The 13,395-nt window shown below is 47.6% G+C and overlaps 1 protein-coding gene across 2 annotated transcripts in view; it reads left to right on the plus strand.

The window, feature by feature from the left end:
* Positions 1–13,395, plus strand: part of DOCK1 (dedicator of cytokinesis 1) — a 493,779-nt gene that overhangs the window by 83,371 nt on the left and 397,013 nt on the right. The window contains exons 11-14 of one of the 2 annotated variants that reach the window (XM_038579104.1): positions 16–88; positions 3,219–3,361; positions 7,797–7,922; positions 12,653–12,777. In XM_038579104.1, the coding sequence (XP_038435032.1) occupies positions 16–88; positions 3,219–3,361; positions 7,797–7,922; positions 12,653–12,777 (467 nt within the window). The remainder of the gene's footprint in view (positions 1–15; positions 89–3,218; positions 3,362–7,796; positions 7,923–12,652; positions 12,778–13,395) is intronic. The other variant, XM_038579105.1, reaches the window with a different exon arrangement.

Genomic DNA, 13,395 nt, shown 5'->3' on the forward strand with positions numbered 1-13,395 from the left:
TTTTCTTGTCCCTAGTGATGGATGTAACGGATATAATAAATGGAAAAGTAGACGATGAGGATAAGCAGCATTTCATCCCCTTTCAGCCGTAAGTATGGAGCAATCAGAGCACTTAACTAGATAGACTATGGAAAACGTGTGTAATAATTCTCTACAAAATTAAGTTTATGAATTCAGCACAGAGTTTGGTTCTTTTATAATAATGACAAATCTGTGTAGTCACTGCATTTTTGTAGCCGCATGAATCTGAGGTTAAAGTTGCTTTATGGAAAAAAAAAAAAAAAAAAAAAAAAAGTTGCTTTATGGTCTTAGACGTAGAAGATTTTCCATGTGATTCAGGGGAATCACCTTATCACATAGGACACGCAGAAGTACCATTCCACTCTGAGCATGCATATTTCTTTGCATAATTGATTTATTATAGTAGCTATTCACATATTCAAAATACAGCACTTTGAAATTCATCACGGGAGGTTGCTCTTTTTAAAATAGAAAACCAAACAAAATAATGAGGCCTTCTTTTGTAAAGCGAGAAGTAAGGCTTGAAGCAAATAATCATGCTGTTGACTTTCTGCCTCTGGTTGCTCAGAGTGGACTGGGTCTGTGCTCCCCATTCTTCGGGTTTATGTAGTTCTGAAGCCAGGTGTATGGAGAGGTGTGGGAAGCTTGGAAAACATTTGGAGAAGATTTGTCAAATTGATCCTCTGATTGGAAAGTAGATCCCGTGGAAAAGGTCGGAAGAATTGGCATTACTTCCTTGGGGATTAAAGCGAGAGAGTACCTATATAACGTCTCTGGCCACTTCACCAGGCACTTCTCCATCTCAGGCAGCCGTGGAGAGACAGAAAGGGGTTGGAGTGGTTTAGGTAATCAGAAGAGACAGTTTCCTCCTGGGGGTGTGAAATCTTAGAGGAGAAGACCATAAGGTGTGTTAGAATGACCTGTCACAGTGCTCTGCCTTCTGCCTCTTCTCATTTCTGTTTTTACTTAAGTGGTTCCAGGCTTGAAACGAATTTTATTTTAGGAATTTTACATTGTCTTCAGGTGTCAGTCGTGGAGGTTTGGAGGCTGGGGTTACTCAGGAGGTGGCTGAAGGAGTCTCTGGGGCACGGTGGGCAGGAGCTGTGAGCTTGGCTTCCCTTTGCATCACCCATTCTTGCGTGGGGGATCTCCTCACTCAGCCCCAGACTTGAGAGCCACTTGGTCAGGATGGGGTCAGAGTGATCAGAGTGGTTTTCTTTGCAGGCGGGTGATCTAGTCAGATAGCATCCTAAAGCGTGGCTCAGTGGAAATTTTTCTAATCCTCCCCGTGTGTGAGAATAACAGAAAACCCTGCATTAACCAGCTTGAAATGGGTATCTCACCACACAAAACCGGAGGCTAACAGGTCTTCTGTGGCTTCATTTTGGTAGGGTTGCTCTTCTGTCCAATATGGTAGCCTCTGTCCAATGTGGTAACCATGAGCTACACGTGGCTATTTAAATTAGGGAAGATTAAATAAAATTAAATACTTAGTTCTTCGATCGCATTTAAAGTGTGTTCAGTACCTCAGGTCAGTGAGGTCAGTGAGGATCTAGAACATTCCCACCAATGCAGAACGTCCCGTTGGTTAGTGCTGTCTCGGAATCACACCTGGTGAAGATAGTTACAAAGGAAGCACAGTTCTGCAGAATCTGGAAGTTTCCTCAGTAAACAAGGGAAACATCATCTTTGAACATGGGTAGATATTGAGGTAATGAATAAAATATACCCTTATAAAATGATAATACTAAGTTGCTTCTTTTGCCCGTGAGAAATAATGTAGCCCAGTGCTGTTTTGAATGCTGTTTTATATATTAGACCTCAGAGTTTCTTTGATGCCCTAATGTACTACTAACTTGAAATTACCTGTTGCCTGTTAGTATCTTCTGGGAAAAGTCAAGGAGAAAAAACAAAACAAAACAAACCTGTGGGTTATTGTTTTGAAAAGTTAGGGGAGTTATTAGTTTTAGATTCACTAGTCTAAATTTCACTGGGTTGTGTTAGGAGCTGCCTGAGATAGCATATTGTCACCATCTTTTTCTGTCTTATCGCAAAACACCCGTTTTAAAAAATATTATTACGTGTTTGACTCTTATTATAATTTGTGATTCCTTGCTCCATTAAAAGAAGGCTAATACTCAGATTAATATTTCGAGTGTTTGTAACAAAAGAGCAGCATGATTTTAATAGCAAAATAAGCAATGAAAGCAGTTCTTTGGGAAATGCCATGCTAATGAAACCGTTTTTTGCTCCATTAAAACTGATTTATTATATCGCAGGATAAGTTTTAGGGAAGCTAACACAGTGTACATCTTTTTCTTTCTGTCTTTTTTAACTTGGTGAAGTAAATTAAAGTAGTCCTCAGCTCTCTTGAGTAATGTGGGCTCAAGTGATGAATAATACTTGGCCTTGGTTCTGGAAATGATTTTAAACATTATGTACATGACGTACATTTTCTCGCTTATTGCATATTGTGCTTTGTTGTGCTATGTGGTATTTCTCTTTGCACATGTTGCCTGTTTGTACTCTTGGTCTTAGTATAGCTTTTATGAAAAAAACTCATGATCCATGGGACCCTCAAATATTGATGATTTACATTCATAATTGTGTTGTCACAGTCTCACTTCTCAGACATAGTAGTATGTTCTCCAAAGACTTTGCCATTCTTCTCGTACTTAATTATCTGAGGCTACACTGAATATATAATCTGATGGAGTAGAGTGGTCACCACCCAAGTTCCCCAAGCAGTTAGGTTCTAGGGATCCCTTTTTGGTCTTGATTTTGCTTTTCCCTTCACACCACCTGCCTCTTGACCTATGCTATGGTCAGGAATTATTAAAATTGAAGAAATGGACATAAACATTCCTTGTGATTAAATGCTGTCCAAACACATTGTTTTCAGATAAGTGTCCTTTTTTTATTATCTGATAGAAATGGAGTGGAGGCTTGGTGCATGTTTATTTCCTGGGGATTGGGTCAACCTCGTTTGCTTTACTTCTCTTGTGTGGTTCAGCATTTTCCTGATCAATGCTCTTCCCTGTCTCTCTTGTCATCTATCCTGTCCTTTGTCGTGCGTTGACTCATGATGACTCTCTCGCATTCGGTGACGATGATCTCTTGTGTTCCCTTGTTACCGTGACCTCTGGGTCTCTGTGCCCCTTTGTCTCCTGTGGTCTTGGTCGTCCCGTGCCCTCCAGGCTCGCGTTGGACGACGCCATTCGACACAAGCCGCTGAACATGTCATCCCGTTTTTCACCCAGGGTGGCAGGGGAGAATGACTTCCTTCAGACTGTTATAAACAAAGTCATTGCTGCCAAAGAAGTCAACCACAAGGGCCAGGGTATGTATTCTTTTGTTTTATTTCTACACATGTTCAGTTATTACATGAACTTGAGACGATGCTGTATGGTTTGCATTTTAGTTTGATGATGATGATAATGGTGGTGGTGATGATGATGTTGATGGTGATGATAATGGTGATGATGGTGATGCTACTGATGATGATGGTGGTGGTAGTGGTGGTGATGTTGGTGATGAGGATGGTGATGATGCTGATGGTGATGACGAGAATGAGTATGATGATGGTGGAGATGGTGATGCTGCTGATGGTGATGGTGATGCTGGCAGTGTTGGATCACAATCTACATGTATGGTGTATGTACAGTATATAAAGGGTTTCTTGTTGATCTCCCTTGTCAGCATTGCTGAGCCCCAAGCCCCTGGATGAGTAGGGGAGGCTGTGTGGGACACAATGAAATGTTTGCAAAGAGCCCAGTGTTGAGACTAGAAGCAACTCATTTGTTTGCTTTCCTGAGTCTTCTGCAGCCCTCCCTTCTTCTCCTAGCCATTTTTGAAAGCACTTGAAGGACTTTACAAGAGAATACGGTCACTGTCCACTGGCTGTTACTTCACTTTTGCTGCTCAGAGAATTGCGGAGACATTCGGCACAGCCTGGCTCCCTGTGCTCCTTACTCTCTTCCTTGTCCGTGTCGCACACTCAATGCTGGCACGGTTTGCTGGGGTTCCCCTTCCTCTCTTTGAGGAAGTGGCTTCGTTTTGCAGATGGATCTCTCTTCAGTTTTGTAATGGAAGGGATTTCTCCTCCTGACTCCACGTCTTGCACTCCTCATTTTTAATCCCCCGCTGACAGGTTTCCCAGCAGCTGACCTTCTGTTGGCAGAGGCAATGAATCAGTCACCCCAGGCTGGTGACAGTTGGCACTCGGGCTGGCCAGGACCGCTGCCAGAACACAGCTGCTTACGGAGGCCTCCAGCTCGAGGGGAAGTCACCTTCACAACGTCTCCCACCTAAGGCTGTTTTTTGCGCCAGTGGGAGAACCCACTTTTCAGCCCCTGATTAGATGGCGACTTATCATAAAGTCGGTAGAGCTTAAGTGGAGCGACTTCTCTCATTGTCTAGTTACCTTATGTCACTATCCTTTTAAGACACAATTCTCTTGACTCATTTTCCATTGTTATAAAGGGCAGTGTGAATTGAGTTTGAAGAATGTTCGGGAGGAGTGAGTAGCTTTTGGTGTTCTGCGTTGTGAACTAGCCAGCTCTGTCCCTGGCAAACAACAACAAAACAAAAACCCCGACCCAAAGCGTTAATGAACCGTGGCCTCTGTAGACAGAGCAGTTTAAGCTGACCCAGGACCCACCTTCTCATCAATTACCAGCTCTCTGATTTACACTTAATTGAAAACCACAGGGAGATCCAATTAAAGCTGTTTTGATTGGAGCCACTCTTAGACTGGGAGTGCCAGTCCCCAGACCCCAGGCTCCTGTTGGATGGAGTCTCTCTGGCAGAGCCATTGGATTTTGATAAACTTCTATCACGGAGTCACACAGGAGAAGTGGAGATTGGTGTCAGGCCAGCAGGAGGACCCACAGCCTGCCTCTGTCAGGCTCCCTGGTGTTGGGGCGCAAATGTGTGTCACCAGAGGCCATGGGACTCATACCAGGGGGCCCAGGTCCTTGGTCTCCAGGAGACGGATGGGGTGTTTTAGGTCACAGTGAGAACTGAGAGACTAGAGCATCTTTTCTCAAGGGGACCACAGGTGCCTTCCTGAACTGCGGTGCCCCCAAGCAATGTCACTAGCTGGGTTTTTTTTTTTTTCCTCCCCGAAGGAGCATTTCTGAAGTGAACATTTCTCTGGGCCTCATTGCATCAGTTGCCTGCAAGGCCTGTGGGTTGGCCCAGTGGAGCTCTGTGTTTCCCCAGGTGGTGACCCAGGCTCACCCCGGTGATGTCTGCTTGCCTGTCAAGCCATGGTGAAGAGTACGGGCTGGTGGGAGGGACGTGGAAGCCTGGGAAGTCTTCACTCCGGACCAGGGTGTTTCCTGTGCTCATCTGTTCTGAGCTCCTCTCTAGGCGCTGGCCTGTTTGGGGTTTAATGTCCACATGTTTACTTGTCCCAGTTGACATTTTTTGTATTTAGCCCAAATTATTCTGCACCCTGAACCCAGAGGTGCTGGGTGTTGTATGCGGACAGTGAAGCCCCAGACACCCCCGGACATCTGTTCTCTATTGTTTGAGATAGAATGTGTGCTAATCTCTTGTTTTTAGCTACTCTGGTTAAGCAAAAGTCAACCTAAAATACCCTTTATCTTTGGAAATGGGCCTCATTTTCTCTTTTGAGGAAAGTGTTTTAAACCCGGTGTAATCAGGAAAGCTTAATCTCCGTGTTTAAATCGCTTTCTAACAAATTGAATTGTGTCATTAAGTTACTTGTTTATGAACTAAGATCGTTGAGCGAGCTGGTATTTGTGAGAAAGGAAAGGTGTTGGGAAGGCGGCAGGGTTTTAGAATGGTGTTAAACGTTTTTCTGCCTCTGACCTCTGTACATGATCACCACGTCTTGCAGGTCCTTGAAAAATGTCTTGGAGTCACATTCCTTCTGGGGACAGTCATTCCTTTGGCAGGTTTTGGGGACCTGAGTGAGAATTGAGAGCCCATCAGCGGTGCCTGGGTATCCCCAGGAGGGACCACGTCTGTTTGTGTCACCTGCAGTGATAATCTCCCCTTGCACTTCTGCAGGCGTCTCTCTTACTTGGTCTGCTCTACTGGAGGCCACAGCCATGGGTTAGGTGCCTGGCCCTTCAAGGGACCTTGCCTGCAGGTCCAGAGCAACACCAGCCTGTGATGCCTTTGTGTTACTTAGAGAAAGGGTGCCCATCCTCTGGGTGAGTGAGGACATGCAGGCAGGGCCTGGGCACACGGCTCGGTGAGCAGAGTGTGAGCTGGGTTTGGCTCTCACTTGCCTTTCTTTGCCAGGGCTTTGTGCAGTGCGCATTCTGAGCAATGATACACATGCCCCCGGTTGGGTGTCACCTGCTGACATCTCTTTAGGGACCTCTTGTTACTGGTTATGCTTCTCTCCTCCTTCTTCAGACTCTCCCTCTCATGATTTGGAGTTTTATATCTTGAAAAGAAAGAGAAAGGAAAAAAATATCAAAGTAAAGAAAAAGGAAAGTACTATGCATAAAACAATCTACCTTAGATAATACATCTGTCTCTGTTTATTAACATTTTCTTTGCAGAGGACAGATGTTTCTAGGCCAGCTGAGAGGAGATGGGAAGCTCGAGGAAAAAGGTGTGAGGTGTGGGGTTTCATCAAGCAGGGTGGCTCTGGGCAGGAGCCACGTGGGTGGCCCTCCATGTGGGAGCGTCGGGGGTGTCCCAGTTCTGCTGGGAGTGCACGTTTGTGGACAATGTCTGTGGTTTACCCATCTGCCTTCTACTGAAGGCTGAGCTAAGCAGTGGTGAATGGTCCCTGTGTCCTGGGGGAGGAATGGCTGGACAGACACACACTAGTAGTGTTAGAGCAAATATTTTTATATTCTGATGGGCACTTGGGGTCCTGCAGGGCTGAGTGACCAGGGAGCAAGCCAGCCAGGCCCCCAGGGTCCCAGGGACAGAGACCCGGACGTGTCAGCTGACAGTGACAACTTCCCTTCCCTGGGAGAAAGGTCCTGTTTTCAGAGTGGCCACGAGTGCCAGGCAACTCATTTATCTCCCGCCTTTGGTTTCATTAAAAAGTGTCTTTTATTTTTATTTCCTGTTTGCTTGCTGCCCAAGAGTATTTTACACAAAATGCAACTGTCCATCAGCTTTGTGGAGCGAGAGGATGGTACACACGCTCGGCTCTCAGGTGCTAGAAAGTTTCCCATGTTTTGTCCATGGAAGCCCTTCCGTCTTGCTCAGAGGGTTTCAGGGTCTTCGCTTTCCCCCCCTTTGGAGGCAAGAGCCAAGTGGTGGCCAGAGCATTTATTTCTCCTTTGCTGTGACGTCGTGAAACATAGGGACCGGGCTGCCCTGGCTGTGCGGACTGGCCTGGCGCTGTGCTGCCCACTTGAGAAGCTTCCTGGGTCAGAGGAGCTGTGAATTTACCTCCCGAACCCTCTGGTGTGGTCATCCTTCTGGGAAGAATGGAAAAGGATAGCTTTCTCAATCACGCCTAGAAAAATGCTTCTTCCTGATTTATCTTAAAAGCCTATCAGAGGAGTCATTGGTTCTGTGCACAGCTCTGCTAATGTGCATTCACCTGGGCATTAGGCACCTCCGGGGCAGGGTTTGTATCCCAGCTAGTCAGACACAGGTGACTTACCTGTGCCAGGTACTTTTCTGGGCCTCTCTCTTTCTCACACACCCACATTTTCTCTTAAGTTGTTGGTTTGTCAATTAACAGTTGCTCCTTCGTTGAGGTTGGTTTCCTGAAATTATCTTTCAGAAATGAAGCTAAAACATGACTCATGTATCCATTGTTTTCCTAGGTTTGTGGGTAACCCTGAAATTACTTCCTGGAGATATCCATCAGATTAGAAAAGAATTTCCTCATTTAGTGGACAGGACCACAGCGGTGGCTCGGAAAACGGGGTTTCCGGAGATAATCATGCCTGGTAAGAATTGTCCGTCCACACTTCCGAGTGTGGTGTGGATGTGGCCAGCGTTTGGGGCATTTGGCTCGCCGGCCACCATGAGCAGTGCGGGGACAGTAGCCTGTAGGAACTCTGGCCAGCAGAGGGTGGAGCTTGTGGTAGGTGGTGTGTAAACCCCAGCGTGGTTACGGATCATCCGTGTAGGCAGGAGCTGTGGCCAGAGTGAGAGCTGACCACCTAGGTTCAGGCTGCGGGGAGGTGGCTTCTCTTGGTTGTAATAACCTGCTGGTGGGAGTGGCTTCTGGCAGCATGGTAATAAGGACAAGCCGGTGAAACAAGCATTTCCAGAAACCCAGCCCTAAGGGCTTGAGATGGGTTTCCACCCCGGCTTGAGTGAACAACGTCCTCTTCATTGTAAGCAAACCCTTTACTGTCACATGTTCTATTTTTTAAAAAATATTTTATTTATTTATTTGACAGAAAAAGAGAGCATAGGCAGGGGGAGCATCAGGCAGAGGGAGAGGGAGAAGCAGGCTCCCCGCTGAGCAGGGAGCTTGACTTGGGGCTGGATCCCAGGACCTCAGGATCATGACCTGAGCCGAAGGCAGATGCTTAACTGAGCCCCCCAGGTGCCCCTCCTGTATTCCATTGTCACCCTTAATCTAGAAGCCTTGCACTTTGTCTCTGCCCCACATCATGTGGTGGAAAGGAAGAACGGGACTTAGACATTCCACCGACCCTGGCCACACGGACTGTGTTTGCTCCGTGGGGTAATACGTATAATGTGATTAAGGGCTGTGGAGTGTGGGGCTGTTTCAAGGGCCATGTGGGATTCACTTTTGGTTCTGATCAACGGCTCAGTCATGGTTGGTTCCCTCTAGGATGAAGGCAGCTCTTTTATGATGGTAACATAGGTTCACAATGAAGATCCATTAACAGCTCTGGAATCATCCAGAATGTGTTCAAAGTTAAGGGGGCATGATTTAGGTAAATAGACCCTACTATGTTCCAGGCTTAAAAAAAATGGCCCTTAGGGTGGGTTGTCTCTTCACCACAGTGGTCCCCGGCCTGGAAGCCCAGCCTTCAGCCCTAGAAGTGAGAACATGGGACCCCGAATCCGTCCTGTGTTTGGAGTTGCGCCACAGCTCCTCTGTGACCTCGCTTGGCTGTGGTCTGCTGCTCTGAAGAATGAGTGGTGATAATCTCTACCTGTGGGGCGGGTTAGAGCTGGGATGCTGTAGGGGGTAAAGTGATGGAGAATGCAAGCCCCACTCGCTCGAATGGCCAAATGGCCGAACCCTGAGGATACCCATCAGCTCAGGCACCCGAGCGGCAGAGACAGCAAGCTTCTGAGTTCCCCCGGGCACCTGCTCTGTTTTTGCACAGTGACCTCTGCTGGGTTGTCTCCTGTGCATATTGACTTCATCCCCTAGGTAAGGCCCTTTGATGTCTCCCGTCTTCTTCCCAGACGTCAGTGTCCTGAAGAAGATGGCTTGCTTTTGACCCAGTGTTTCCCAGCAAGGAGCCTGAGCATCGTCCAGACCGACCTGCTCAGTCCGCTGCCCTGCGGCCCCCGGACAGTGAAGGGCTGGGTGGTGCAACGTTGCACATTAGCCACCTAGACGTCAGCTCTTCCCTCCTAGTGCAAGGGTGGTATGAGGGAGATGTGGACACCTGACAAATGTTTGGATAGACATCTGCTCAAAACAAGGAAGGAAGGGCAGAAAGTGAATGTTTACACCTGGTACCTGCACGGTTCATATTACTTAGTATCGCTCCGGCCTGATAATGGATTTTAAGCTTATTAAACCAATAATGGAATTCCATGTTACGATTAATCTCATGTTTACATAATACTTTTCAGTTTCCAAATAACGTTCTTATTAATAATCTGATTTGATCCTCACGAGATCTTGGGCAAGCACGTTAATATTTATCCTTTATATCTGTGGGATACTTTCTGGTTTGCAGATAATGCTCACATTAATAATGTGGCTTGATCCATCTGAGGATCTCGGAAGCCCACACATTGGTGTTGAACTAATTGTGATCAAAATTAAGCCACAACCTGAAGTTACACAGCTAATGAGCAGTAGAAATGGGGCCAAACCACCCTCCCCTTGGCGTGGGTGAGATTCCCCGTGGCGTCCCTTTATCGGGCTCCACGGTACACTCGCAGGAAGAGGTATCTGCTCATTGTGTGTGTTGTCAGAATTACTGCTTTGTTTATTTTAGGGCAGGTGGGGAATGTTCTTTCTGCTACCTCTATCTTTCAGGGCTGTTGTGGGTCACTGTATATTCTCACTGGTGAATCAATGGGAAAGACATCGCAGATTGGTTAGGCTGGGTCGTAGTGGCTCACCCGTAGGGGAAGAAAGCATGATCTCCAGCGCGCTGCACAACCTTGGGATGTCTTCTATGGGCAGGAGTCAAGTCTGTGTGCAGCAAACTAATTTGGAGCTCTTCGTGGGTATATTGCTTGCACGTGAGCTTGAGATGAAATTTATAGATTAGGATGACATTGTGCATTCATCTTGGGTAGCCTTAGGATGGCCTCGTGTTCAAAGGGAGACCCAGAAATCTAGCTTGTACTGGTCGTGTTTCCTTCTTTAATTGGTCAACTTAAAAGGTAAGGCTAGACCTCTAAAATAACCTCCTAATGGATTCCCGGGGAAGCCATACAGCTGACCGTTGTTCCCGCAGGTTCTGTGTGCTAAAGTTGGGGGTCAGGGTTCCTGTAGCATGGGATTCCAGCTATAGTTGAGTCACCTTGTTCTCTCTGGCCGGGGGATCACTAACAGGCTGTGGGCGCCGCTTTACACCCTCTGGGGTGGGGGTGGGGATGGAGATGAGACAGCCTGGGGTGTTTTCACTCAGATCTCATGGCCTTCAGTTTGGTAGAACTGTGCATTGTTCCATCTTGTCTCATCTTATGGAGATGCTTTTTCCAGAGACGTGCACCTCTTTTGCGCAGTGGGAGAGCCCGCTGTGTCACCTGTGCCAGCGGCTTTTCTACCTTTCTGTGAGCTGCTGGAAATCCTGCAGTTTTTCTGAAGGATCCTGGTGGGGAAGCAGAGTTTTCCTCTGAGCTGAAGGAGGCTGGAGGCTTGTGTGAGTCCATCCATGTCTGCTTCTAGTTCTTCTCTCCCCAGAATGAGGACCCTGTAGCCCTGCAGGCATCCACGGAGGGCACTCTTGTGAGTGTGCGTCTGTGGGGTCTATCTACTGCAAGTAAGGTCTTACATCTGGGATGGCCCTGAGTATGGATGTCTAGGCCAGTAGGAGAGTAAGACCATGGGGTTCTCTACCTCCCTGCCCCCAGCGTGGGATGGCATCTGGCTCGTGAGGCCTTTGTGACGCTCTTGCAGCCCTGTTTTGATTATTGCTTTTGTGCTTTGGCGGAATGTGCAGGCTGAGGGCTCATACACACTACCCTGCCTTATCGATGAGGCTGTTTAGCTGTGGGTGGCGTGGGAGGTTAAGTGACTTGTCTGCGGTCACACAGGGATTGGTGGCAGGTGCTGGCCTGGCAGCTGTGCCTCCCGCCCCGGCCCTGGGCTCTATCACTCTTAGCTTCTTGCACGGTCGGTATTACTGACTGCAGCCGTGCTTCCTCTCCCAGGAGCGACTGTGGCTGTGGTAGCAACCCCCTGGGATTATTACAATAATGACTTTTAAATGAAACCTTAATTTAATAGTTGGATACATTAAAAGCCAGAGTAGAGCAGTTAAAAGAAAGAAAGAAAGAATGAAGGAAAGAAAAAGCAAGAAAGCAAGGGGACTTGTTCTTGACCCACGTGGACCTTTCACTGCTCTTGATGGACCGGTTTCTCACATCCCCTGTGGGAGAGCAGGGGGGGTCAGACGTGGGACGTGACCAGACAGACAGCAGAGGAGCAGTCACTGGGTAGTGATGCTTGCTCTAAATCATGCTGCTAATGAAGCTTGCTAAGTTTTCCCAGTCGGACCATTACCAGGGGCCTCACATGCTCTCAGCAGGAAGGAGCGTCTTGAGTTTATTTGTTGTGTATGGGTTTTGTTTTGGTTTTGGTTTCTCCCAACTTATGGCCTGTCTCACTTTGAAATGCATGGGTCTGTTGCTCCGAACAGAACAGAACGGAATGGGTCTGTTGTGATTGTGACAGCTGCTCACCAGGAGGAGAGGAGATCCATGCAGAAGGCTTCTCTCTTGACTCACTCCTAGTCCCTGATCCCGGACATCACCTCGGAACATTGCCTGTGGTTCTAATTCTCAAATCAGCTTTTTGTTCAACTCCTTAGAAAAATGTAGAGGAAGCCAATATTGCCAGTTGTTACCCTAGGTATGCCATTTCATGTTGTGATGTTCTTCGGCTACTCAGACTCCGAGAACACAGCCCATGGTCCGCCGTGAGACAGTGATGTGAGTCCCGATGGGCCGTGGACACTGGAGAGGAGATGGTCACTGCAGATCCATCGACAGCATTCAAGTCCCCGTGGGCGTGGGCTACCCACTGGGGAGAAGACCGTGCACATAACTAAAGGCCTTGAAGTTTTTCCTCCTTGTCGTACTCTTAATGGTTATAATGCTGAAAACTGCTTTTGTCATGTCTTTAAATGCTGCAACTGTTTCGTAGAAAATATATTGTAATCATCTGTACCGTATTTGTAATCCTCTGCTCAGAGAGGTACCAGTTTAGACAGTGTTGGAGAATTCCCCGTTACATTATGAATAATGGATTGGTTTTAAAGGTATAATTTTTTTCCCCCAGGTGATGTTCGAAATGATATCTACGTAACATTAGTTCAAGGAGATTTCGATAAAGGAAGCAAAACCACAGCAAAGAACGTGGAGGTTACAGTGTCTGTTTACGATGAAGACGGGAAACGGCTGGAGGTATTTATGGTTGCAAAGCTTAATCTGTGGTGTTGAAACTTTATTTTCCAAGTGTGTCCTTGACTCTGCTGCAGGATAGGGAAGCCTATAGCTGGGGCTGCGCGATCCTGTTTCTGAGAACCCCCTCTGTTTCCCGGCCCTGTCACAGGGCCTCCTTTGCCAGCATAGACCCAGGGCTCAGAGGTCTGATGGTCACACAAGAAGTTCAGACGTCATTATTATCGCTGTCTGTGAGATGGGGAAACTGAGGCCCAGGGAAGTCTTGTACAGGGTCAGAGAGCTAGTGGGAAGTGGAACTAGGGTTTGAATCTGGGCATCTAACCTCATGCTCTGCTGGGTGGTGGGGGTTACCAAGACCTCCCCCTGCATGGCCACAGCAGCCTGGCAGTGCTCGGGGATGGTGGCCAAGCCAAGAGCAGGTATCCCTGGCAGCTACCACTCTGGACCATGGGTGACAGGCTGGGCTCCCCTGAGCCCACAAATCTGAGAGTGGTGCCCTATGTGTGCACCTAGGCTCAGCTGTATGGGTGGCCCATGTGTAGAGTCCTTGCCCCGCAGTGCTGCCCTCACCACTTGGGCTTTACCAGCATTGCTTCCGCTGGAGTCGAGCGGTCAGTG

Source organism: Canis lupus, chromosome 28 (genome assembly GCF_011100685.1).
Source record: "Canis lupus familiaris isolate Mischka breed German Shepherd chromosome 28, alternate assembly UU_Cfam_GSD_1.0, whole genome shotgun sequence".
Classification (NCBI taxonomy): domain Eukaryota; kingdom Metazoa; phylum Chordata; class Mammalia; order Carnivora; family Canidae; genus Canis; species Canis lupus.